A 23,542-nucleotide genomic window follows, 5' to 3' on the forward strand; every position below is an offset into this window, starting at 1 on the left:
CACCACCAGTTGCCCCACCTAACCCCTACCCTGCCTCTGCCTTAACTCCGCCCCTAAACACGCCCACTTAAATTATCTTATGAAATTACATTATTAAATGTTTTATTCAGACTAAGGTTATAAAAATAAATATTAACAACGTTTACAATATTACCATAAAGCAATGTAAACCTAAAGGAAAATGTATCCAATAATGCAGAATGGTACCAGTTATAGAGGATTACAACTCCCAGCTACACTTTATATATAAATGCAGAATGGCACCAGCTATAGGGGACTACAACTTCCAGCAACACTTTACTATTTTTCTATTTGGTGATTAGGTTTTTCCTGTAAAGAACTGCCCCCAACTTCCTATAACATCAGTATGATGTCGCATTACCGCCAGATAATTCAAATAAACTTAAACAATCATGAAAGGGAATGTATTTCAACTATGCTAAAAAATAGACTGGAGTGCCTGCTTGCAGAGCTCAAATTACGTCCATGACCCTTTGCAGATTGGTTTCCCCCTCCTGAGAAATAGCAGTGTGGAGATCAAAGCAAGAATCACAGCACATGGCCGTTAGTTCAGGGCGACTTGTGCTGCCATGGGAACAGGGGCGCTCATAGCTAGACGGGACACTACGTTCCAGCTCATGGTCCCGTCTGGCTGCACATGCGCAGTAGAGAGCGGGTATCTATGGAGACAGGAGACGCTGGCTTCTAATACACACAGACATGTCGCCTGTCACCTGTCTAAACAAAGACAGGGTCACAGGAGCCGATCATGGGAGGACAGAGCAGGAGGAAACTGAAAGTGCAGGAGAGAAGGGAGAGAGCGGATTGATCTCGTGCCTGGCTCGCCCTCACTTTATTTCCACCCGCCAAATGCGAGCAGGCGAGTGGAAATTTTATACAGTATTTATAGGCATATGCACAACTGGCTTCCAGATAAGATGTGAACCTAGGAATAGAGGTTTATTCTAACCAAATGCTCTAGAAAGCCTCCAAAACATGTATGTGAGAAACCTAGGTGAAACATACACACCATCCAGAATCCAGTGCCTCAAATTATATATCAGGTGAATGAGTAATTTACTACTAATGCTTCACTACCAGAGTAAGTTTTAACAGACAACTTTACTAAGTGAAGTAGTTCTTTTCAAAGTAATAGAAGAACAATGGAAAAATAAGTAAGTGATCATTAGTAAACTGACCCATAGCGTAATATTTAATTGTTGTTAAAGTGACACTAAATTCAGGAGTCAAATCTTAAAAATGCATTCAAGTATCTTAACTATTAACAAAAATGTAGCTTATTTGTGTATTACTCGGTTGTAGATCCTCAAATCATCTCTGAATTAATGCTGACACTGGGCTTCCTTCTGGAGGGTGTCAACTTTTGATCCGTGCATGATCCCTGCGTGTGTTATAAAGTAGTTACCGCTCCAAGCTTCCTCCAGTGATGAACTACTTTCTCAATACAAATTAGTAAACTAAACATTAGGGATGCATCAATAACAGTTTTTCCGTATCGAGTACCGATAATTTTTTGGGGGGCACTCGCCGATACCGAATACCGATACCAGAAGTCCCATTAGCAGGAAAGCCGTCTCCATGCTCCCTCCTCACCAGGTGACGAGGAAGCATGGAGCTAGCTTTCTGGCCAATCAGGAAGCTGGGCGCCGTGTAATGTGGCTGTGGCGAGAGAGAAAGGAGTCCGGGAAGTCAGAGCCGAGAAGAGCAAGAGCAAGACGTCAGCAAGAGGATCGTGTGGACGTGACCTGACCTGGCCAGAAGAGAGAACTGGAGGAACGGAGCGGAGAGACTGCCAGATAAGGTTGTAAGAAAGAGAGGGGGGGGAGGGGTGAGGGGTTCCTGTAGTCTGTAGCCTGTAGTCTGTAAGTGGGTAGCGGGTAGTTTAACCCCAGGGCGCTTGTATAATTTAACCCCGATACCGTAGTTTTAACCCCAGTGCTGTAGTATTCCAAACCCGGTACTGTAGTATTTCAACAACAGAACTGTAGCATTTTTAACCCCAGGGTTATAGTACACTTAAAACCCAGTGTAATTTAACCAGAGGGCTGTAGAGTTATTTAATACCAAGGCCGGAAGTCTATTTAACCACGGGACAGTAGAGTAATTTAACCCCAGGGCGCTAGTGTCATTTATTCCCAGGGCGCTTAGTTCATATATACCCAGAGCGCAAGTGTAATCCAATCCCAGGTCGCAAGTGTAATTTAACCCCAGGGCGATAGTATAAATTAACCCCAAGGCAATTTGCATAATTTAACCCCCGGACAGTTGCATAATTTAACCCCAGGGCTTTTGTATCAATTATTATTAGGGCGCTAGTGCAATTTAACCCCAGGGTGCTAGTGTAACTTAATTTAACCGCAGGTTATTGAAAGAGCAACTTGAGAGCCACTAAACATAAATAAATATACAAATAATTAATCTTCTATACAATAAAATAATAAAGGGTGGAATAAAATAATGTCTTCCATGAGTGGGTATGCAACCAAGTGGATGTCATGCGCAATGTATGCGTTCCTTGAACATGCGTTCGAGGGGGAATACGTTTGTGCTAGATGTGAGCGAGTTGTTTGTTTGGAAACCCAGATTCTGGATCTAAACAACAAACTGGCAACACTTAGGAGCATAACCATCATGGAAAAGATTCTGGACATAACGCACCAGGCTGTCGTGCAGGGTGGTCTGGATGAGGAGGGGGGGTCGGAGGAGCAGGATCCAGAGGTGGGTAGCTGGGTCACTGTTAGAAGGCGGGGTAAAGGGAAGAGTGCGAGAGAGGTCAGCCCTGATCTGATTCACCCCAATAAATATGCCAAGTTGCAGGATGTTGGGGATATTAGTTCAGGTGGGCACTGCTGGAGCAGGACGCATCCTCCATCCGCAGGGGGAGTGACTGCTCTGGCGAGTATGGGAGCAGGGTGGAGGGTCATGAGAGGCAGATCCTGGTGGTGGGAGATGCCATCATCAGGCGGACTGACAAGGTAATCTGTCATCGGAACCGTGAGCGTCGAACAGTGTGCTGCTTAACGGGACAAAGGGGAGGGCATAAAATAAAAATATTTATCTTAAATGTGAAAACATGGATACAAATAAGACAGAGGGATGTAATAAAAGGGTAAATAGTGGGCTCGCTCCAGTCACCAGCGCCAAAGCAGTCAATATAGTAAATCCTGTGGCCCAAGATAATATAATTAAGAATGGCCGACCAATATCAAGGCCAAACAATAAAAATAGTGTGGAACACGATAGAAGTAAACTTTGGTCCCATAACAAGACAGGAATTAAATGTATGTACACAAACGCTAGAAGTCTACTTAATAAATTAGAAGAGCTTGAACTTATACTACTCGAAGAGGGCTTCGATATAGTGGGAATAGCGGAAACCTGGCTAAACAGCGCACATGATTGGGCCACCAATATAGAGGGGTATAACCTGTTCAGGAGGGACAGATGCGGGAGAAGGGGGGGGTGGGGAGAATATGCATTTATGTTAAAAATAATCTAAATATGCATATAAGGGACGATATCACGTCAAATTGTTAAGTCCGAGGTGTGGGCCCGATGTGACGAGGAGGACCTCCCTTGCAACCCCGTCTGATGACCACTGGGGTGAAGACAGTGTGCTCAGGCAGGGGGTGCACGGGTGCCGCATTAGGATATCGGGCAACTGCAACAGGTGGTGGTTGAGCAGAGTAGGCAGCCGTGCAGAGGAAGTTGAGGGACAAGCCGGGTCGGTAACGGGGCGGACAGCGAAGTACAAGACAGGATTCCAAGAATAGTCGAGAGGCAAGCCGGGTCGGTAATAGGCGGACAGCGAAGTACAAGAGGATAATCCAGAGGGAACGTCAAGAAGGAAGCCAGGTAGCAGGAACATACACAAGAGCGGATCACAGATGACTTGGTACTAGCTGAAATCACTCAGCAATGAATCCCAGCCCTGTGTGGCTTTAAATAGGCTGAGGACGTTGTACTGCGCGTGCGCCGACGTGATGACGTCACCCGCGCAGCGTCATGATGTCATGCCGTGCGGGGCGGACCCCGCCGGGTCACCGGGCATCTGCGCCTGTGTGGCCCAGCAGCGCCGATGGAAGGCTCCCTGCGTGTGTGTCCCTGCACAGCGGCCTGGATCGGGACATGACACGTCCCGCGGGACGGAACCCAACATGGCCGACGGGCCACCCGGACCGGAACCTGACATGCCTGGACCGGGACCCGACATGGCCCCCCCCCCCCCAAGGGGCGAACTCCGGGCGCCCACCAGGCGGGGGTTGTCTGGCATGTTACGCAAAAAGATCCGAATGAGCCTTGGGGCACGGATTGCCGACACAGGCTCCCATGAGTTTTCTTTCCACTTGATAAGATACTGACCCGTGCCACCGCGCTTACGGAAATCCAAGATCGCTTCCACTTCGTATTCCACTTTGCCGTTAACCACTACCGGGCTGGGTGTGTCGGAAGAACGGTCCGGAAAGACGTCTGGGGTGACCGGCTTTAGTAGAGAAGTGTGGAAGACGGGGTGGATCTGGTAGGTTGCTGGAAGAGACAGGCGGTATGAGGCCGGGTTGATTTGTCGCTCCACCGGAAAGGGCCCAATGTACCTGGGTCCCAGTTTCTTGGAAGGGCAGGCTAGTTTAAGGTTACGGGTGGATAGCGATTCTGTCCATGGGTGGAGGCCAGTCCAGAATGGCAGATATCTTCTGGGGATCCATGGAGATGCCGCCGGCTGAGATAACCAGCCCTAGGAACTGGATCGAGGAACATTCAAATTCACACTTCTCGGCTTTGACAAATAATCCATGTTGTCGAAGACGACAGAGGACTTGTTCCACATGGTGGTGATGAAGGTTCAGGGAAGTCGAGAAAATGAGGATGTCGTCAAGGTAGACTATGACGAAGAGATCCAAAACGTCTCGGAAGACATCGTTCACCAAGTGTTGGAAGGTGGCCGGGGCATTACATGGCCCGAAGGGCATGACGAGATACTCGTAATGTCCGAATCGAGTACGGAAGGCCGTCTTCCACTCGTCTCCCGGATCCGAATGAGATTGTAGGCACCCCGCAGGTTGAGTTTGGTGAACACTGTTGCAGAACGGAGTCGCTGGAACAGCTCGGGAATCAATGGAAGAGGGTAGCGGTTTTTAATGGTTATGTTGTTTAGCTCCCGGTAGTCCACGCAGGGACGCAGGGTATGATCTTTTTTCTCCACGAAAAAGATTCCGGCTCCAGCCGGGGACGTGGAGGGGCGAATAAAGCCTTTCTATAGGTTGTCCTCAATGTATTCCCTGAGAGTGTCCAGCTCAGGTTCTGAGAGAGGAAAGATGCGCCCGAAGGGAATCGCTGCACCTGGTAGAAGGTCGATGGGGCAATCATAAGCCCGGTGTGGTGGAAGTGTATCTGCCTTCTGCTTGTCAAAAACATCAAGGAAGTCATGGTAGACACGGGGAACCCTCCGATGCAGTTCGGGGTCTGGGGCTGGCTGACAGAGGGACAAGCCCTGGGGCCCATTTGAATGGGTACAGTACTGTTTACAGTAGGATGAAGTAAAGGAGACAGTTCCGGACTCCCAATTGATGTGCGGGTTATGAGCCTGGAGCCATGGTATTCCCAGGATGATGGGAGACCGAGGTGATCAGATGACATCTAAACGGAGGAGCTCGTGATGTCTGGAAGCAATCGTAGTAGGAATCGGAATGGTTAACAGGTCCAGAACTAGGAGGATTGCCGTCTGCCAGGTGAACGACTAGTTCCTGGAGTTTGGTTTGCATGGGGATTTGATGCTGCAGGTCGAATCTGTGATCCATGCAGCAGCTGCAGGCCCCTGAATCAAGGATGGCCTGGGTATGAAGAACTCTCCCTGGCAGCTGTAACGACACAGGAATGACAAGATGAGATGAGATCCGCATCACCCTAGGTTCAGACATGGAATTGGCGCATGGCCACTTACGGGTTTTGGCGGGACAGGTCCGTGCAATGTCCCGATCCGCCGCAGTACAGGCATAAATCCAGCTGGCGTCGTCGCTCCTTCTCCCCAGGGGTGAGCGGAGCCCGCAGCAGCCCTATCTGCATGGGTTCTGTCGGTTCGGAAAACCCCCCTGGTGGTGCTGGTCGATGGTTGGACCCAAAGGTTGGACCCATGGCAGCATCCAGGTGGGTCGAGGCTGGCCAGCACTCTCTATCCTCCGTTCTCTCAGGCATCGGTCGATTCGGATGGCAAGCAGGATAAGCTCATCAAGAACCTTGGGCACTCCAACACGAGCCAATTCATCTTTCAGGGTCTCAGATAGCCCTAGGCGAAACTGGTGGCGGAGTGCTGCCTGGTTCCAATTGGTATCCGAACCCCATCTCTTAAATTCTGCCACATAGTCCTCTACTGGCCGGCGACCTTGGCGAAGTGAGACCAGAACAGTCTTGGCAGAGGAGGACCGATGAGGGTCGTCGTATAGTAATGCCATGGCGTCCATTAATTCTTTGGATGAATCCAGGAGTGTGTCAGACAGTTCCAAGAGACGATGAGCCCAGACTTGCGGTTCATTCAGCAGAAGGGCGAATCCCACATTGGTTTGTTCCGTGACGAAGGTACGAGGCTGTAGTAGAAAATAGAGCTGGAATGCGTTCCGGAAAGCCCGAAACTAGCTCCGATCATCGGAAAACTTCTCAGGTGCCGGCACACGGGGTTCTGGAGGTGGTGCCATGGCGGCTGCGGCCAGTGGTACTGGAGCTGCCTCGGCTTGAACAATTGGTGGCGGGGTTGGTGCTGCTGGGGTGCCCCGAGTCATGGATTCCAGCCGGCCTTCCAACTGAAAATAGCCGTCCTGGAGTCCCTGTACCGCCTAAGTAAGGGAGGTGATTTGCTGGCAAAGTTCCTCCCTTCGGGCCCACTAACGGGGGTGAAGACAGTGTGCTCAGGCAGGGGGTGCACGGGTGCCGCATTAGGATATCGGGTAACTGCAACAGGTGGTGGTTGAGCAGAGTAGGCAGCCGTGCAGAGGAAGTTGAGGGACAAGCCGGGTCGGTAACGGGCGGACAGCAAAGTACAAGACAGGATTCCAAGAATAGTCGAGAGGCAAGCCGGGTCGGTAATAGGCGGACAGCGAAGTACAAGGGGAATAATCCAGATGGAACGTCAAGAAGGAAGCCAGGTAGCAGGTAAATACACAGGAGCGGATCACAGATGACTTGGTACTAGCTGAAATCACTCAGCAATGAATCCCAGCCCGGTGACGACATGCCCGGACCGGGATCCCGACATAAATAGTGGAGAAGGCGTGGCATCCTTATGGCTAGTGTCCCGATGCCACTTTTTTAAGACCAAGACCAAGTGCAAGTACTGGTCCTCATGTACTTGCCGATACCAATTACCGATACTTTTTCTATGGGGCCCTGTGATTTCTAGTTACGCCCCTGATAACATGATTAGGTTAATCACGATCCATAGTACAGTACTCTCTAGCAGAATCTAGCAGTTCGGTGGCTCAGAAGTATTGCCTTTAAGTTTTATTGTATTAACAAGCTTTCCTAGTTCAGACAGTATTTGTAAAAGGTTGACAGAGGTGCATTAAATCATTATCTATAGTACAACTACATATTCTGTATGTACTATAGATCATGATTTAAACTAATAGTGTGTGTACTATAGTGTGTACTTCATATAGAGTATTAGTTTAAAATCATGATCCATAGATAGTAACATGATCCATCCGATTCCAAACATTATTTGAACACAGGCCCTTACTTGATGGTGCCTGTGCAATGGAGGTGCCTCACGAGCTGCCGATAGCTTTTTTCCTCTCATGTGAGGACGACGTTGGCGGCGCTGAACGGCAGAGCGGAGGAGCGTCGCGTCACTGCTGTGGGCGGAGCTCCAGGTCGCCGGCCAACTACATTAGACCCCACCTGGAGCTCCGCCCACATCAGTGACGTGACGCTCCTCCAGCCTTCCCAGAGGACCCCAGCCACCACGGAAGGTAGGAGCTTTTTTCCTCATGTGAGGAGGACGTCGGCGGCGCTGAACGGCAGAGCGGAGGAGCGTCGCTTCACTGCTGTGGGCGGAGCTCCAGGTCGCCGGCCAACTACATTAGACCCACCTGGAGCTCCACCCACAGCAGTGACGTGACGCTCCTCCAGCCTTCCCAAAAAAAAAAAAACAGCGCAAGCTTCGGCACTAGGCATTGGGGCATTTTGACAAGTACAAGTACTTGTCAAAATGCCCTGTATCGGGCCTGATTCCGATGCTAGCATCGGTATCGGGACATCCCTACTTATGGCTAGAACTAGAAATAATGGATGCTAGTCGTAGACTAATAGTGGGTATTTGTTACAAACCTCCAAATAGAGGGGGGGAGGGGGAGGCTCATCTACAGTCCAAAATAGAAATAGCTGGGAGGGAGGGCAATGTAGTCGTGATGGGCGACTTCAATTACCCAGATCTAAATTGGGTTACTTGTACCTCAGGTTCGACAAAGGCAGGCCGATTTCTGAACATGTTGCGAGACAATTTCATGGACCAGGTGGTTGAGGTTCCAACTAGGAAAAATGCCATCCTAGATTTAATCATTACTAATAATGCAGAGTTAGTTGAAGATATTGTAATTGGGAAGACACTGGGTAATAGTGATCACAATGTGATTACTTTCAACATTAGATACAGGAAAGGGAAGTGGGCTGGACGGACAAGAACCCTAAATTTCAGAAGGGCTAACTTTGATAAACTACGCCACCTAGTGGGGAACATCAAATGGGAAAACTTATTCCACAACCTGAACTCAGATCAAATGTGGGACTGTTTTAAGAACACATTATATATTGCTATTGCCAAGTGTATACCGGGTAACAAAAGTAAAAGATCGAAAACTAAGCCTGTATGGCTAAATAAAACTGTAAAACAACACATCAAGGACAAGAGATCGGCATTTGTAAAATATAAGATGGAGGGGACAGCATTAGCGTTCAATAGCTACAAAGAATGTAATAAAAGATGCAAACTAGTAATCCGGGCAGCTAAAAGAGAGTGCGAAAGGCATATTGCCACAGTTAGTAAAAAAAAAAAATAATTCTACCAATATATAAACAGTAAAAAGGTGAGAAAGGAGCAGATAGGCTCAATAAAGGACGAGAACGGGAGGATAGTCACAAATGACAAGGAGAGGGCCGAGGCGCTGAACATGTTTTTCTCCTCAGTATACACTCAGGAAAAAGACGGGTTTAATGTACATGATAAAACACATAGTTCAGCACAAAATATACCGCAGTGGTTGACAGAAACTGAGATGCTTCAAAGACTTGCAAAACTTAATGCAAATAAAGCAGTGGGACCAGATAACCTGCACCCCAAAGTACTTAAAGAACTAAGCCAGGTTATAACAAAACCATTATTCCTCATTTTTAAGGACTCTTTAATGAATGGATAGAGTTCCAAGTGACTGGAGGAGGGCTACGGTAGTTCCAATCAAAAAGGGGGCAAGATGCCAACCGGGGAACTACAGACCAGTTAGTCTTACATCGGTGGTATGTAAAGTGTTGGAGGGAATGATTAAGGACTATTTGGTAGAATTTGTTCAGGATAATGGCATAGTCAATGACAATCAGCATGGGTTCAGGAAGACCGTTCCTGCCAGACTAACCTGCTAACTTTACGAGGGGGTAAGTAGAATTCTGGATGGAGGGAGGCCGGTGGATGTAGTATATCTGGATTTCTCAAAGGCTTTTGATACGGTACCACACAAACGCTTGTTATACAAGCTGAGATCCATGGGCATAGATGGAATGGTGTGTACATCGATCGAGAACTGGCTACAGGAACAGGTACAAAGAGTATCTCTAAATGGCAGCTTTTCAGAATGGGCTAGTGTCATGAGCGGTGTGCCTCAGGGTTCTGTGCTAGGCCCAATGCTGTTCACCCTATTTATTAACGACATCGGGGAGCGGGTGAGTAGCAATGTTTCAGTGTTTTCTGATGATACCAAAATCGGGAGGGTAATAGAAACGGACCTAGACAGTTTTTTTTTTTAAATCCAAGTTTATTAATCAAAGATGCAAACTGATACAAATATTGCATGTAGAGGCCTGCACGCAGGCAGCCGACTGCAGTACATTAAGAGTAAAGTATACTTATCATAAGTAACGAGACCTCAAACGAGACAATAGTGTACAAGGCACAGTGGCACAGTGAATCTATGCAATCCTCGCTACGAAATTATAATCTCGCCACTGGTCGGGTAGCGTAATTCACCGCCCCTGCGAGTGTTCCAGTTTCAATCCCGCTCAAAATGGCGACCGAGCGGGGGGTTCAACCGCCATCAGTGTGGGCAACCCATATACAAGAGGAAGATCATGACTTCTTGCCAGCGTGGAGCCCCACGCTCGGAAGCCATATTCCTTGAGCGACCATCAATAATGCAATAGGGTGGCTGTATGATAGTCTGCTTATGAGGTAGAAAAGGAGAACAGTTGAAAAAGGTAAAAGCAGGTGTGGAAAAAGAGAAGGGGAAAAAGGAAGCGGAGTGGGGGGTCTCCCGCTTCCCCCAGCGACCCCCCAGTGGAATAATGCAACGAGCCAGCATACTTCACACAGGATGCAAAAGCTACACATGTCGTAGGGCAAGTGCGTCCCAATGAGGGAATAGTACTCATGAGCCCCCCACAGGGGTCACAATCCGAATATAAGCGTCGGTAGCGGTGTAGTGGGACCACGCTCTCCAGGTGTTGCGGAATTTCTCTTCAGTGTTGTGAACAGTAGCTGTTGCTCTATCTGGTGAATCTCATTGACCTTTGCCAGCCAAAGGCGCAGAGATGGAGCCTGGGTCGATCTCCAGAGGGCCGGGATACACGCTGGCAGCGTTTAGCAAGTGTATTGATAGCGACGCCTTGTAATTGTGCCTCGATAAACTGGTCATGTGCAGGAGGAACACCTCTGGGGTCAGAACCAATTCTGGTGTCACCAATTGGTTGATAATCTCTCACCTCAGCCCAAAACCTGCTCAAGGAGGGGCAACTCCAGAAAATGTGCAACATCGTGCCCACTGCAGAACCGCACCTCCACCACACCGCTGGAATGTTGGGGTTAATTTTGTTCAGGACGTGTGGAACCCTGTACCACCGGGACAAGACTTTGTATCCCTGTTCTTGAAATCTGTTGGCTATCGAGCATTTAAGGGAGAAATACATCATCTTGTCTCTGTTGAGGGGTAAAGGCAGTATTCAAGCCGGCTTCCCACCTCTGCAGAAATTGCGGGGCGAAATCTGGTGGGGGGGCAACTAACAATTTGTAAGTCTGGGACAGTGCATGTCTGACCGGCTCCCCCCCTCCCACACATGTCCTCAAAGGGAGTCAGCGACCTATCCATCTGCAGCGAGGAGGGTACTGCCAGCAAAAAGTGCCGGAGTTAGTAGGTAGTCCAAACATCCAGGGGTGTCTCCAGCAAAGATCTCAGTGCCGGTATCCCCAACCAACTTCCTACAGCCATAAAGGCCCGTATCCGAAATTTGTTGAGACCTATGAGAGTCGTAGGCGTCGGTTTTCCATACCCACTGGGAAGTCCGGGTCTCCTATCACTGGGGTGAGCGGGGAAGGGAACGGGGAGATGGAACAGGAGCGAAACAAAGCCCTCGCAATCCTGAGCGTGGCTCCGATCGTGGGATGTCGGGCGCATGTGGCCTGAGAGCCACGGAAGGCCTGGCAGCGGGATCGGTGTGACCTCTAGATCCATACGCACCCACTGTTTGTGAGTGGAGTGGCAACACCAGTCCACAACTCTATTAAGGTGTACTGCTTTGTAATACAGGTTCACGTCGGGGTGCCCGATCCCACCTGCTGATTTAGGCATAGTAAGGAGGCGTCTGGCAATTCTGGAAACCCCGTTCGCCCAAACGTAAAGCGAGAACATTCTGCGTAGGCGAGAAAAGAAGGAAGGCGGTAGACGAATGGGCAGCCCTTGCATCAAAAAGAGTATTCTGGGAATTATGGTCATTTTAAGAGCGTTGCAGCGTCCAAACCATGTCACCGTTAGCGCCTGCCACGCTCTTAAGTCTTGTTTAATCTGTGATAAGAGGGGGGCAAAGTTGGCTTCGTACAACGATTTCAATTCCGCCGTGATATGGGTGCCTAGATATGGCAGGGAATGAGCCTCCCACTTGAAGGGAAATGCAACCCGAAGCGCGTCTCGTTCTACCTGAGGTAACGTGATGTTCATCGCCGCCGATTTGGACCAGTTGATCGCCAGGTTGGATAGGGAACCGTAACATTTGGACTCCCTCATGAGTTCTGGTAGGGAGACCTGGGGCTGCGTGACAAAGAATAACAGGTCATCTGCATATGCGGAGACCTTGTGTTCCATGGAGTGCGACCGGAAGCCTGAGATCCCCCCATTCATCCTGACATGTCCCAAGAAGGGTTCCAGAGCAAGTATGTACATCAGTGGGGAAAGGGGGCATCCCTGTCGCGTGCCGTCCGTGAGCGAAGTAGGAGGATCTAGCCTCATTGACTTTGATAGCCGCTGTGGGGTGGGAATAAAGCGCGGATATCCATGAGAACATATGCGGACCAAGGCCGATATAGCGGAGAGTGAACCTCAAAAACAGCCAGTCCACCCTGTCAAACGCCTTCTCGGCGTCAGTCGAAAGGACCATCAATGGAGAGGATGTGGAACACGCCTCATGGATGATATTGATAACCCGCGTGGTACTGTCCCTGCCCTCTCTAGTTGAAACAAATCCCACTTGGTCATCCTGTACTAAAGTTTGAATAAATGGCGAGAGTCTGGTGGCTAGAATGTTCGCAAAGAGTTTTAGGTCCACGTTTAGTAGGGCTATGGGGCGGTAGCTACCACATTGTGCTGGGTCCTTCCCCTCTTTAGGGATCACCGCAACATGTGCCCTCAGGGAATCTACTGGAAAGGGACGATGCTGAAGAATGGAGTTGAAGGCCGCCACGAAATAAGGGGACAGCTGTTCTAGGAACTTCCGATAATACGGGATCGTGAAACCGTCCGGGCCCAGCGCCTTGCCGGACTTGGATCGCTTCAGTGCACCTGCTAGCTCCTCAGCCAAAATCGGGCGGTCCAAGCCCTCCCTGTCTGCCGGAGAAAGCGAAGGGAGACCGGAGCTACTAAGGTACTGGTCTATCTCCGCTACTCGGGCAGGTGCCTTCCGGATGTTGGGGTCCGGTTCAAGGTTGTAGAGTTTATGGTAGAAATCACAGAACTCCTCTGCCATGTCCTGGGATAAAGTGAGGCGGGAGCCCTGACGACATCAAGTGTGATATGAAGGTTTTACCTTTCGAGCCCCTTAAAGCCCCGGCTAAGTACCTACTCGGTTTGTTAGCATATTCATAGAAGTATCTCCGTCCCCACATAGCCCGTCTCTTCACCTGGACAAACAGGAGAGCATTAAGCTCCTCACAGACCCGAACAAGTTCCCGGTAGGCCGCCACTGCCAGCTACTTTTTGTGTAGCGCCTCCAGTCTGCACAGGCGGCACATCAAGGTCTCAATTTGGGCATTCAGCTCCCTCTTCTTTCTCGCTCCATGCTTAATCAGCACACCCCGTAAGACACACTTGTGTGCCTCCCACACAGACAGAGGGTCAGCTTGGTCAGTGGCATTCACTCTGAAGTAAGTCGCCAAGGAAGTCGTCAGGTCCGCGTGTATGTCAGGGTCTTGTAATAGGGACTCATTGAGCCTCCAGGAGGAACACCTCAAGGAGGGAGCAAGGAGATCCACACACAACTGAATCGGGGCGTGATCCGAGAGTACCGGGGAGTCTATAGAGGTCGATAGAACTCTATTTAGGTCCCCATGCCGAATGAAAAAATAGTCTATTCTGCAGTAGGATTGATGGACTGTAGAATAGTAAGTGAAGTCCCGCCCCTCCGGGTACAAGGTACGCCACACGTCCATGAGATGCAGTTGTTGGGGTGCTGACTTAAGCTTCCGAAGGTAGGAGAAGGAGAGGTGAGAGGCACCCCTGGAGGTGTCCACTGTGGGATCCATGACCATGTTGAAGTTCCCGCCTAAGATCAGAGTCCCCTCCTGGAAATCTTCCAAGCGGGGAAGAAAAGATCGCAAGAACTGCAACTGGTCAGTGTTGGGTAGATACACATTAGCCAGCGTCACCGTGGTATCACCCACACGTCCCTTAACCACCAGAAACCGACCCATCATCAACCAACTGATCAACCCCTGTCCACGCCACCGATTTGGAAAGCAGGATACTCACTCCTTTGGACCTGGAGAGCGGTGATACCGCATGATACACCACGGGAAAATCCTGATTCGTCAATTTAGGGATCGCATCTATTTTAAAATGGGTTTCCTGTATAAAAGCCACCTGGGCTCCGGCTCAGCGCAGGTCAGAAAGGTAGCCTCGATCTTTTTTCGGGAATGTTCAACCCCCAGGCATTCGGGGAGTATAACGAGAGAGGTGCCATATTACTCCACCGCCCCGTAGGAGGCCCAGGGGGAGGCAGGAGGGGGAGAGTGGGGTAGAGGGAAAGGATGGAGCAGGGGTAGGGGGAAAGAAAGCAGTCAAGGCAAGGTAAGAAAAGAGGATGCAGATGATCTAGAAAAGAGAAAGTAGGAAAAAAGCAAAAAGAAGAAGAAGCTGACACTGACTACAGGTCAGCTAAAACCTTATTGTGAGTCACGCCCATCCCTGTACGGATAGGGTGTGAGCGTGCAACCTATGGGGGTGAAGTTATCAACAAACAGTGGTTGAAAACAATAGCAGTGTGGAAGATGCATCAGAACGGCACCTCAACCTAGCATATTGGATATAAGCAGATTAACATAGTATGAGCACACCAGAAACATGTCTCACCCCTCCCAGGCAGGAAGTCGGAGGACCCATATTGGGAGAGAGTGCCGCCGCACAGCGACCCCTAGAGGGCTCTGCTGCTGGCCGCTCTTAACCCCCCCATGAGCAGTCCGCCACCCCGTATACAGTATACAACCGGCTAGCTAAGTAAATAGAAACAACATAACTATGAATCTGTGAACATAACTCTCCGATATCGAAATCACGATGCTGAGAAGGGTTCCACCCCTAGGCCCAAAAACCCCATAAACTGGTGAAGGGCAACAATAGTCACTCTGTGGTCAGACGTAGCACCCAGGGGGGGCCCCCCACTTAGTTCAACTGTCCGAACCTCAATGCTGACTTAGACAGTGCAAACATCAGCCGTGACATGGGGGAATGCATACAAAACCTGAGGCATCAATGCAAACTCCTGCAGACGGGATCATCAAGCCTCACTCCGGGCCTGGGACAGGCCTCTGGCTGGCCCGATTGCGGGATCTCCGGGTCTTGGACGGAGTGGGGCATGCGGCCATGGAGCGGGTAGACGCCATGTGTCGCGTGTCCTCCGGTCGGCTCGTGGTGCCCGCGGGGGCGAAGAACTCAGCCAAGTCCGACTGACGGGAACTCCGGAGGCACAGCTGACTCCCCGGCACCCGAGACATCCAAAGAGGGGGAGAATAACGTCCACTAGAGCTTAGGCCGGTGCCGGGAGATGCAGAGCTCCAAGGAGTCACGTCCTACGTCGCCATTGGCAAGCCACGCCCCCGGACCTAGACAGTTTAACATTACAGGAGGACCTGGATAAAATAGGGGAGTGGGCTAATATATGGCAGATGAGGTTTAATGTCGATAAATGCAAAGTAATGCACTTTGGGATTAAAAATAAGCAAACGGGCTATACAATCATGGGTATGCCACTAGGGAAGTCAGAAAAAGAAAAAGATTTGGGGGCCATTGTAGACCACAAACTGAATGGTAGCTTGCAGTGCCAGACTGCTGTAAACAAAACAAGTAGAGTCCTGTCTTAAGAAGGGGATTTATTGCAGAGACAAGTCCATAATTGTGCCACTTTATAGATCACTGGTTCAGCCTCATCTGGACTATGCGGTCCAGTTTTTGTCACCAGTCCACAGAAAGGACGTCCTTGAGCTTGAAAGAGTCCAGCGGAGGGCAACCAAACTAATTAGGAAGCACTGATACTAGTATCGGTATCGGTGCATGCCTACTAAACATGAGATTGTAGTCCATCATGGCAGCGAGCTTGGAGCAGTGGCTACTTTACAACCATGGGGAAACAGGGACCATGGGGAAGAATAGTAGCCACCCTCTAGAAGGAAAGACACTCTCTGCACAAATTCAGAGATGATTTGAGGATTTACCATCGAGTGACATATTCGCTGCATTTGTGTTATTAGTTAAGGTACTTGAATGCATTTATAAGCTTTAACTCCTGAGTTTAGTGTCACTATAACCTAAGTATTAATAAAAACATAACTTTTTTTAGTTATAACCTAAAATATTAACTAGGTATGCAACAATACTAATACTAGTGTCGGTCCCCATACCAAGTATTTGGGCGAGTACCTGTACTCCCCCAAATGCTCCAGATGCCTATCCTGTTACCGAAACTTCCAGTATCAGGAAGCCGGGCGGCAAGCCATTACACGCTGCCCGGCTTCCTTATTGGCAGGGAAGCCAGCTCCATGCTCCCTCGTCCCCAGGGAGCATAGAGCTGCCTTCCCGGCCAATCAGGAAGCCGGGAAGTGGGTAATGACTCACCTCCCGGCTTCCTGATTGGCCGGGAAGCCGGCTCCATGCTCTCTTGTCATCTGGTAACGAGGTAGCATGGATTCAACTTCCCAGCCAATCAGGAAGCCGGGCACCATGTAATGACTCTCCGGCCAGCTTCCTGATCGGTGGGGAAGCTGGCCAATCAGGAAGCTAGGCGGCGCATCATTACCCACTGCCCGGCTTCTTGATTGGCCAGAAAGCCAGCGCCATGCTTCCTCGTCACCTGGTGATAAGGGAGCATGGAGACTGCTTCCCGGCTAATCAGGAATTTTCAGAAATTTGAGCTTCAGTATTTCTTCTATTGTATTAGACTACATGGGCCAGCCTTCGCCACCCATGACCCTGTTTTCCTTCCTTGGACCGCTTTTAGGAGGTCCGGACCACTGCAGACCAGAAACATCCCGCAAGAGTTGCAGTTTTGGAGTTGCGCTGACTTAGTTGTCTAGCCATCACAATTTGGCCCTTGTCAAAGTCAATCAAATCCTTGCGATTGCCCATTTTTTTCTGCTTCCAACACATCAACTTCAGGGAGAAAATGTTCACTTGTGCCTAATATATTCCTCACACTTCCAGGTGCTGTTGTAACAAGATAATCAATATTATTCACTTCACCTTGCAGTGGTCATAATGTTAGAACTGATTTGGTGTATATTATATATGTGTTATGGATATTATGCATTTATTGATATTTAATTGATTTATAATATTGATTTTTACATGTTTTATTTTTCAATTTGAGACAGTGGTTGTGTTTGACTGTTTATTCTCACAGAACCTTTCTGTCAGCCATCCCACTGTAAATCATGCAGTTCAGGTAACATATCACCCACACAGTACAGCCATTAGTGACCCTGTCAGATGGTTGCCAAAGGTACAATCATACTACCCTGTAAATAACACAACTTTATGGTTGCCTTTCCATCAGCTTGTTTGCTAAAACTTAATTCTGAAACGCTGCTCCCAGTAATATCCTATTTGACTCCTCAGGCTGGTGTATATCCCTCTGGGCACCATGGTTCCTCCTGCTGAACCCTAGTCACTGCAGGATACAATATTGACATAAGGTTTGTTGGAAGGAACCACAACAGCCAGCAGGGAACTCACTCTTCCACATACCTGAAAGCATAAAAAGCTCTACTACCGAATACAGTTTTAGCAAATGGGCCAATGGACAGGTAAGTATAAAGCTGTTTTCCAGGGTAGTGCCTTTATAATTTAGCTGACCACCTGGCAAAGTAAATAAGCAGTGAGAGTAAGTTAGGGAACTTTATTTACAAATCTCCCTCTAATGGTGAATCTACTAATCTCATATTTAATACAGTAACCAAAGTGTGGTGGCCCAAGGTTGTAAATATGTGAGTCACATGAACAATTACCTTTTAGTTAAACAGTGCAATTATCACTCCAAATATACTGCCACTGAAAATACATTACACTTTTCTTTTAAATGATAGAGGTGGCTTGGCGGTCTGCTAGATGTTAATTAAAAGTCATGTCTGAAATGATGGTCCCTGCATGTTATTCCAGCTTGTTGGATGTACATTTATGCTCTGATGCCTGTTATTTTTACAGACAAGTATAATGAGTTTATAGAAGCCAATCGCCTGGAAAATTCTAGTGAGAGGATGAAAAGACTTCGCAAACTGGTAAAAAGAAAGAAATTTAACTTTTTTTTCTGTTCATATTTTTGATTTATGCAGGCCTTAAACAGGCATTCTTTCTCTAATATGATTGAAAGGTTTAGTATTTGGTAGTTCTCTGTGATCACAAAACACCCTGCAGCAACCTACAGTTTGTTTCTTTGACACATTCCTTGATCATTAAGGGACACAGGGTCAGAATACATTTTGAGATGTATGGGTTATACTTCAACTACAGGAGAATTGGACACTGGCAACAACAAAACTGTTAGCCAGTATAACCCCTCCCCCTTCTTATAGTTACATATAGGTACATGGTAAATATGGTTGAAAAAAAGACTCAGGTCCATCAAGCTCAACATGTGTGTTTGTGTGTATATGTGTGTGTTTTATGTGTTTGAGTCGGAGGAAGGCAAAAAAAAAAGCAAACTACAAAGCATATGCTAATTTAAAATTAGTAAAATCCTTCCTGACCCCATACTGGTGATTAGATAAATGTCTGGATCAACCACCTATCAAATCTAAAAATTCCCATAGCCCTGTATAGTATGCTGACTGAGAAAGTGTTGTTGTTTGTTTGTTTTTTAATAGCTAAACTTTTAGCTAAGACTACCTCCTGGGGAAGGGAGCTACACATGTTCATAGTTACATAGTATTTGAGGTTGAATAAAGACACGTCCATCAAGTTTAACCTTTGTGTGTGTGTGTGTGTGTGTGTGTGTGTGTGGTGTGTATATGAGTCTATTGGAGTCTAAGGTTTTAAGAGTACCTGTACCCCTGTATGTTATGGTCTCTGAGGAAGGTATCTAATTGATTTTTGAATGATTCAATAACCTCTGCTGATACCACTGCTTGTGGCAGAGAGTTCCAAAATGTAACCTCTCTGACTGAGAAGAAGCCCCTACGCCCTTTGTGGTTAAATCTTTTCCCTACCAATTTTAGGTGGTGGCCTCTAGTCCATGTTAGGGAGTTTGGAGTAAAAAGTTTATTGCTGATGTTGCCTTCACCGCCAAATATTTTGTACTTTAAAATCATGTCCCCTCTTAATCTCCTCACTTCCAGTGTGAACAAGTCTAAATCTAGTAACCTTGTCTCATAGCTTTGATCCTCCAGCCCCTTAATTAGTTTAGTTGCCCTTCTCTGGACTCTCACTAGTTCAAGGACATCCTTTCTGTGGATAGGTGACCAAAACTGAACTGCATACTCAAGATGAGGCCGAACCAGTGATCTATTAAGTGGCAAAATTATTGCTTTATCTCTACAAAACATTCCCTTTTTAATGCATGACAGTACTCTGCTAGCTTTTTTTGCTGCAGCCTGGCATTGCGTGCTGTTATGCACTCTGCTGCCAACTATGACCCCCAATTTTTTTTCCATTTCTGACTTCCTTAGTGGAGTACCCATTAATGTGTATTCCGCTCGCCTGTTTTTAACCCCAAAATGCATTACTTTACATTTTACAACATTAAACCTCATCTGCCACATAGTTGCCAAATCACCTATTTTATTCAGATCCTCCCGTTATGTTTAATCCTGTGTCTATTACCCCCCCCCCCCCCAATTTTAATATCATCTGCAAACACAGATACATTGCTATTAACACCTTCCCCAATATCATTAATAAACAGGTTAAACAGTATTGGGCCTAGCACAGAACCCTGGGGCACGCCACTCATTACTGTAGCCCATTGTGAAAAAGAGCAATTTATCAATACTCTCTGGACACGATCCTGTAACCAGTTCTCTATCCATGTACACACCATGTCATCTATGCCCATAGATCTCAGCTTGTGTATTAAGCGTTTGTGTGGTATCGTATCAAATGCTTTTGCAAAATCCAGATATTCCACATCCACCGGCCTCCCTCCATCCAGATCTTTACTTACCTCTTCATAAAATGTTAGTAGGTTGATCTGACAAGAAGGGTCCTTCATAAATCCATGTTGATTATCACTTATTATACCTTTTGTCACAAACAAAATCCACTAAATAGTCCTTTATCATTCCTTTAAACAGTTTGCATACTATTGATGTTAGACTGACTGGTCTGTAGTTCCCAGGTTAGCATCTTGAGCCTTTTTTGAATATTTGTACTACCTTTGCTTAACACCAGTCACTTGGTACCCTTCCACTCATTAATGAGTCATTGAAAATGAGGAATAACGGTCTCGCTATAACATGGCCGAGCTCTTTCAGTACCCTGGGGTGCAGGTTATCCGGTCCCATTGATTTATTTGCATTAAGTTTTACAAGTCTCTGTTGAACCCCGGTTACTGTCAACCACTGCGCTATTTTAAGCATTGAGCTACTCGCATACTTCTCCCCATTAAACCCGTCTTTTTTAGAGTGTATACTGAGGAGAAAAATTATTTTAATACCTCAGCCTTCTCCCTGTTGTTTGTGATCAATCTTCCATTCTCATCTTTTATTGGGCTGACCTGCTCTTTGCTTAATTTTTTACTGTTTATATATTGGTAGAATTTGTGGGGGAGTTTTTTACTGACTGTGGCTATATGCTTTTTGTAATCTATTTTATCAGCTCGGATTTCATGTTTACATTTCTTATTACATTCCTTGTAGCTCTGGAATTCCAATGCAGTCCCCTCCATCTTATCATTTTTAAATGCCAGCTTTTTTGTGTTTGATGTGATGTTTTACAGCTTTATTTACCCATGCAGGCTTAGCTCTCCATCTTTTATTTGTGTTACCCAATGGTATACATAGTTACATAGTATTTGAGGTTGAATAAAGACATTAGTCCATCAAGTCCAACCTATTAGGATAAACACACTTGGTGTTAGCACTGTGTAATGTATTCTTGAAACAATCCCCCTTCTCATCAGTGTTCATTGTTAGAATTAAGTTGTCCCATTTAGTGTCATACACTAGATCAGCGGTCGCCAACCTTTCGGACCTCATGGACCTCTAAATTCAAAATTTTAAATCCCGCGGACCACTAATATGAATTTTTGAAAAATATATATACTCGTATTTTTTGTTTCCTCATATATAAATATATTCTTGTGTGTGTGTGTGTATACTTATATATGAGGAAACAAAAAATATGAGAATATATTTATATTTGCATACAGTATATATACACATACATACATAGGTGCTAGTGCGCCTGCAGGAGTGGCAGTGCTGGTGGAGGGAGGGAGCGGTGCTGCCCGCCCCGGCCCAGTAATAATATTAATTGTGTCCCCCCCCCCCATCGAATCTGCCACTGGCCCTGCCGGCGGCGCCCGGGGCACATACCCCCCCTAGCTTTAGCACTGCCCCCAACCACCCTCGTGCCTCCCCTTCCCCCACACTGAGCCACTGTTACCTGACTTCTCGTCACTTTTTCTATGTCCCGCAGCCTGCTCAGTTCATGTACTGATGAGATACCCCACCTCCAGCAGAGCCCACACTGTACTGAGAGCCGCTCTCATTCCTTGTGACAGCCCCTGCTTGAGTCAGTGAGAGGCAGCTCTGGAGCCTCCGTGGCGCTTCAATGATGGCCCAGCCTGCAGGGCATCAGAGGGGCCTGGGGAACCACCAACATTTTCTTGTGGACCACCGGTTGGCGACCGCTGCACTAGATGACGCAGCTTATCAAAGTCTGCCTTTCTGAAATGTAGCGTTCTTGTCAGACCTACACACCTCTCTTTTCTGTACCCAACATTAAAATTAATCATCCTGTGATCACTATTACCCAATGTATCCCTAATTTCTATGTGCTCAACTAGGTCTGCATTATTAGTGATTAACCCCATTCATCTTTCTTTTTTTTTTTGCACCCATGTTATATTCCACATTTTAGGCCTGAAAATTACTTAAAACCCCCAAACATTATATATATACTAAAAGCCAAGACCCTATAGAATAAAATGTTGGCAGTTGCAGATTTTTATGTTGCACGATATTAGCGCAACTCCTTATCAAACCCCATAATTTAGTGAAAAATGTACTTAAATGCCCCAAAACACAATAAAATACCAATTGTTTAATAAAATATAAAAGATGAGGTTATAATGAGTAAACAGATACCCAACATGCCCAGGTTAAAAATTGTGTGCGTTCGTGAAACGTCAACAAAATTCAGTACCCCAAAAAGTCCATAGATAACACAGGTCATCAGTTTAGAGATGCCCTAGAATTATTGCTGTCACTTCGGCGTGCATGACAATACCCAACATGTGTAGCGCGTTTGTCGTTTTCATACGTAGGCGCACCAGACGCGTGTTTACGTGAAGACGTGCGTGCTCGTGGGGACATTTAAAAAAAATTTAAATTATTTTTCGATTTATTTTATTTACTGTTAATTTTAAAAACTGTTATTTTTTTTACTTCATTTGCTATCACATGGGGGGGGGGGGCTTACAAGCCCCCCATGTGATAGCAGATGGTGGTGACAGGTACTCTTTAGGGTGATGCTGGGGGTCCAAAAGACCCCCAGTGTCACCTGTACACTCCAAATAAGCTATTGAAGTGCAGATCACACTTCAATAGCTTGTAGCTGGGCTTCAGATGCCCAGCACTGACTGCTATGGGACCGGACGTGGTGCAATCGGTCCCATAGAACGGGGAGGGGATCGACAAACGGAGGTTCGTCCATCTCCTCCCCAGCTTCCCGCTGACCCCAAAAAAGCCGGTCCCAGGCCTATAGGAGAGGCAACAGAGTCCGGGAAACTGTTAGCTGCAGATTGGCATTGCATGTTGTTGTAAAGTCTGTGATCTACAAGGACCCTACATCTTTTTCCATCACAGATTTACCCAGAGGGGCCCCTTTTAAACAGTATGTTGCATGCATGTTTTTAGCTCCCAAGTGCATACATTTACATCAAAGTGTGTGTGTGTGGGATGGGGGCGGTTGCCCTGGGTGCCAAATTTTTAGGGGTGCTCAGTGCTGAGTGTCTGCCTGACACCCTCTGCATTCCTATACCATGTAACAGAGGCGGCTAGTCCTATATGCTACACTGGGAGGGAGAGGGAGGAGCCAGGAGCTTTTACAGCTAGAGGGATGCCGGCGATGCTGTTTGTCTGTAAGGTGTGGTTGGAGCCTTGGGGCAGATAAAAACAGTTAACTTGTACAGTCTCAGCTCTGTACCAGCATCGGTGATCACATGTCCTCACCATGGCTGATGTTCTCCCTCAGCTCTTCCAGCACATTGAAAGCCACTAGGATCTGTATATTTAGGTACTGCATAACCTAACTGTTCATGTATGTAGAGCAGAACACCATTCTGATTGATGATGATGAGCAGATGTGCTGCATTTGGTATATGCAATGTTTGGCAGAGTCTCCGGTGTTTCTGTTTTTTA

General features: G+C 47.3%; 1 protein-coding gene across 1 annotated transcript in view; it reads left to right on the forward strand.

Moving 5' to 3' along the window:
- Window positions 1-23,542, forward strand: part of LOC108796752 (rho GTPase-activating protein 23-like) — a 257,499-nt gene that overhangs the window by 118,116 nt on the left and 115,841 nt on the right. Inside the window, exon 10 of the mRNA XM_018568267.1 lies at window positions 18,168-18,241. Within this exon, the coding sequence (XP_018423769.1) occupies window positions 18,168-18,241 (74 nt within the window). The remainder of the gene's footprint in view (window positions 1-18,167; window positions 18,242-23,542) is intronic.

This window comes from Nanorana parkeri, unplaced genomic scaffold (genome assembly GCF_000935625.1).
Source record: "Nanorana parkeri isolate BGI_ZX_2015 unplaced genomic scaffold, ASM93562v1 scaffold1165, whole genome shotgun sequence".
Classification (NCBI taxonomy): Eukaryota; Metazoa; Chordata; class Amphibia; order Anura; family Dicroglossidae; genus Nanorana; species Nanorana parkeri.